Source organism: Leuresthes tenuis, unplaced genomic scaffold (assembly GCF_036924035.1).
Source record: "Leuresthes tenuis unplaced genomic scaffold, fLeuTen1.0.hap1 SCAF_17, whole genome shotgun sequence".
NCBI lineage: Eukaryota > Metazoa > Chordata > Actinopteri > Atheriniformes > Atherinopsidae > Leuresthes > Leuresthes tenuis.
Window position 1 is genome coordinate 360001 of NW_027325371.1, and position 1056 is coordinate 361056.

The 1056-nt window shown below is 38.7% G+C and overlaps 1 protein-coding gene across 2 annotated transcripts in view; it reads right to left on the minus strand.

Annotated features, from left to right (window-relative positions):
• Positions 1 to 742, minus strand: part of LOC140273402 (uncharacterized) — a 10339-nt gene extending 9597 nt beyond the window's left edge. Inside the window, exons 1-3 of one of the 2 annotated variants that reach the window (XM_072368949.1) lie at positions 647 to 742; positions 230 to 331; positions 1 to 39 (exon numbers count right to left, since the gene is read on the minus strand). The exon at positions 1 to 39 is cut by the window's left edge and continues 49 nt beyond it. In XM_072368949.1, the coding sequence (XP_072225050.1) occupies positions 1 to 39; positions 230 to 246 (56 nt within the window). In that variant the 5' untranslated portion in view covers positions 247 to 331; positions 647 to 742. Of the gene's footprint in view, positions 104 to 229; positions 332 to 646 lie in introns of those variants that run through there. The other variant, XM_072368948.1, reaches the window with a different exon arrangement.
• Between the last annotated feature and the right edge of the window lie 314 nt (positions 743 to 1056).

Genomic DNA, 1056 nt, shown 5'->3' on the forward strand with positions numbered 1-1056 from the left:
CTGGGCTCCAACAGAACCGGATCACAGCGCCTGAGCACTCTGCCCGCAAACAACCAACAATTAGCTTCAGCTAGCTCACAAACACTCATACTAATACGGTAAATGTCGCGTTTAAAATGTTTCAGGTGATTATTCGGAACCCAACGCGGTTCTGAACGTTAAACAGCCTCTCACTGTGACCCAAACTAACTCACAAACAGAAAAATTGAATGTTTTTCAGGACACTTACGCTCGACAATCCGCCATTTCTGTTTTCAAATCTCCGCACTTCAACGAGCTATCTGATTGGCCGCTTTACAATGACGTCAATCTCCGTTGAGCCAATTGAGAACTAAAAACATAAAGCGTCATCACTTCAACAATATTCAAAACAGAGCTCTAACGGCGATTACTAAAATAACTGAAAGTGAAATTATGAAGTTTAAACATTTAAAACCAAACACTGTAAATTATGCGATGATGAGTTTGCATCAACTAAAACTAAAAAAGTGGCATTTTACCAAAATAATAGAAACAAATTACAGCCAACTTCAGTCTTTTAAATAGAATAAATAAAAGCTGCTGATAAAAGTTTATTCTCTTATATTTACTCATAATTTGACCTTGAAATGAGTTAAATAAATTAGAGAAAAGTCTCTGAGCCAACCTTCAGTGTTTGTTGGAAAGTTTAACTTCAGTTTCACTGATTCATCATCAGTGATTTCCCCTTTGATGGGTTGGCAGACATCCCTGTGAGGTGTATTGATCATTTCTTTATGCTGGGTCACATTTTTTCTGTATTTTAACACGACTTCATGTTTCTTTTTTTTCTACAAACAAAAAACAAAGAGTCACCTTCTGGTTCTGGTGTCTTCGGGGTCATGGACTTGGACCGGTTCTGTCCTCTATAACATGCTTCCCTCAGGTGACATCATCAGGAAACACTGATCACGCTCAGCTGTATTTATTGATGAAGCCTGAGGAAACACATCAGCTGCTGAAGCTGCAGGTTTGTCTCAGAGACACAAAGACCTGGATGAGCAAAAGCAAAACTCAGCTCATCATTTCTGTCTGGAA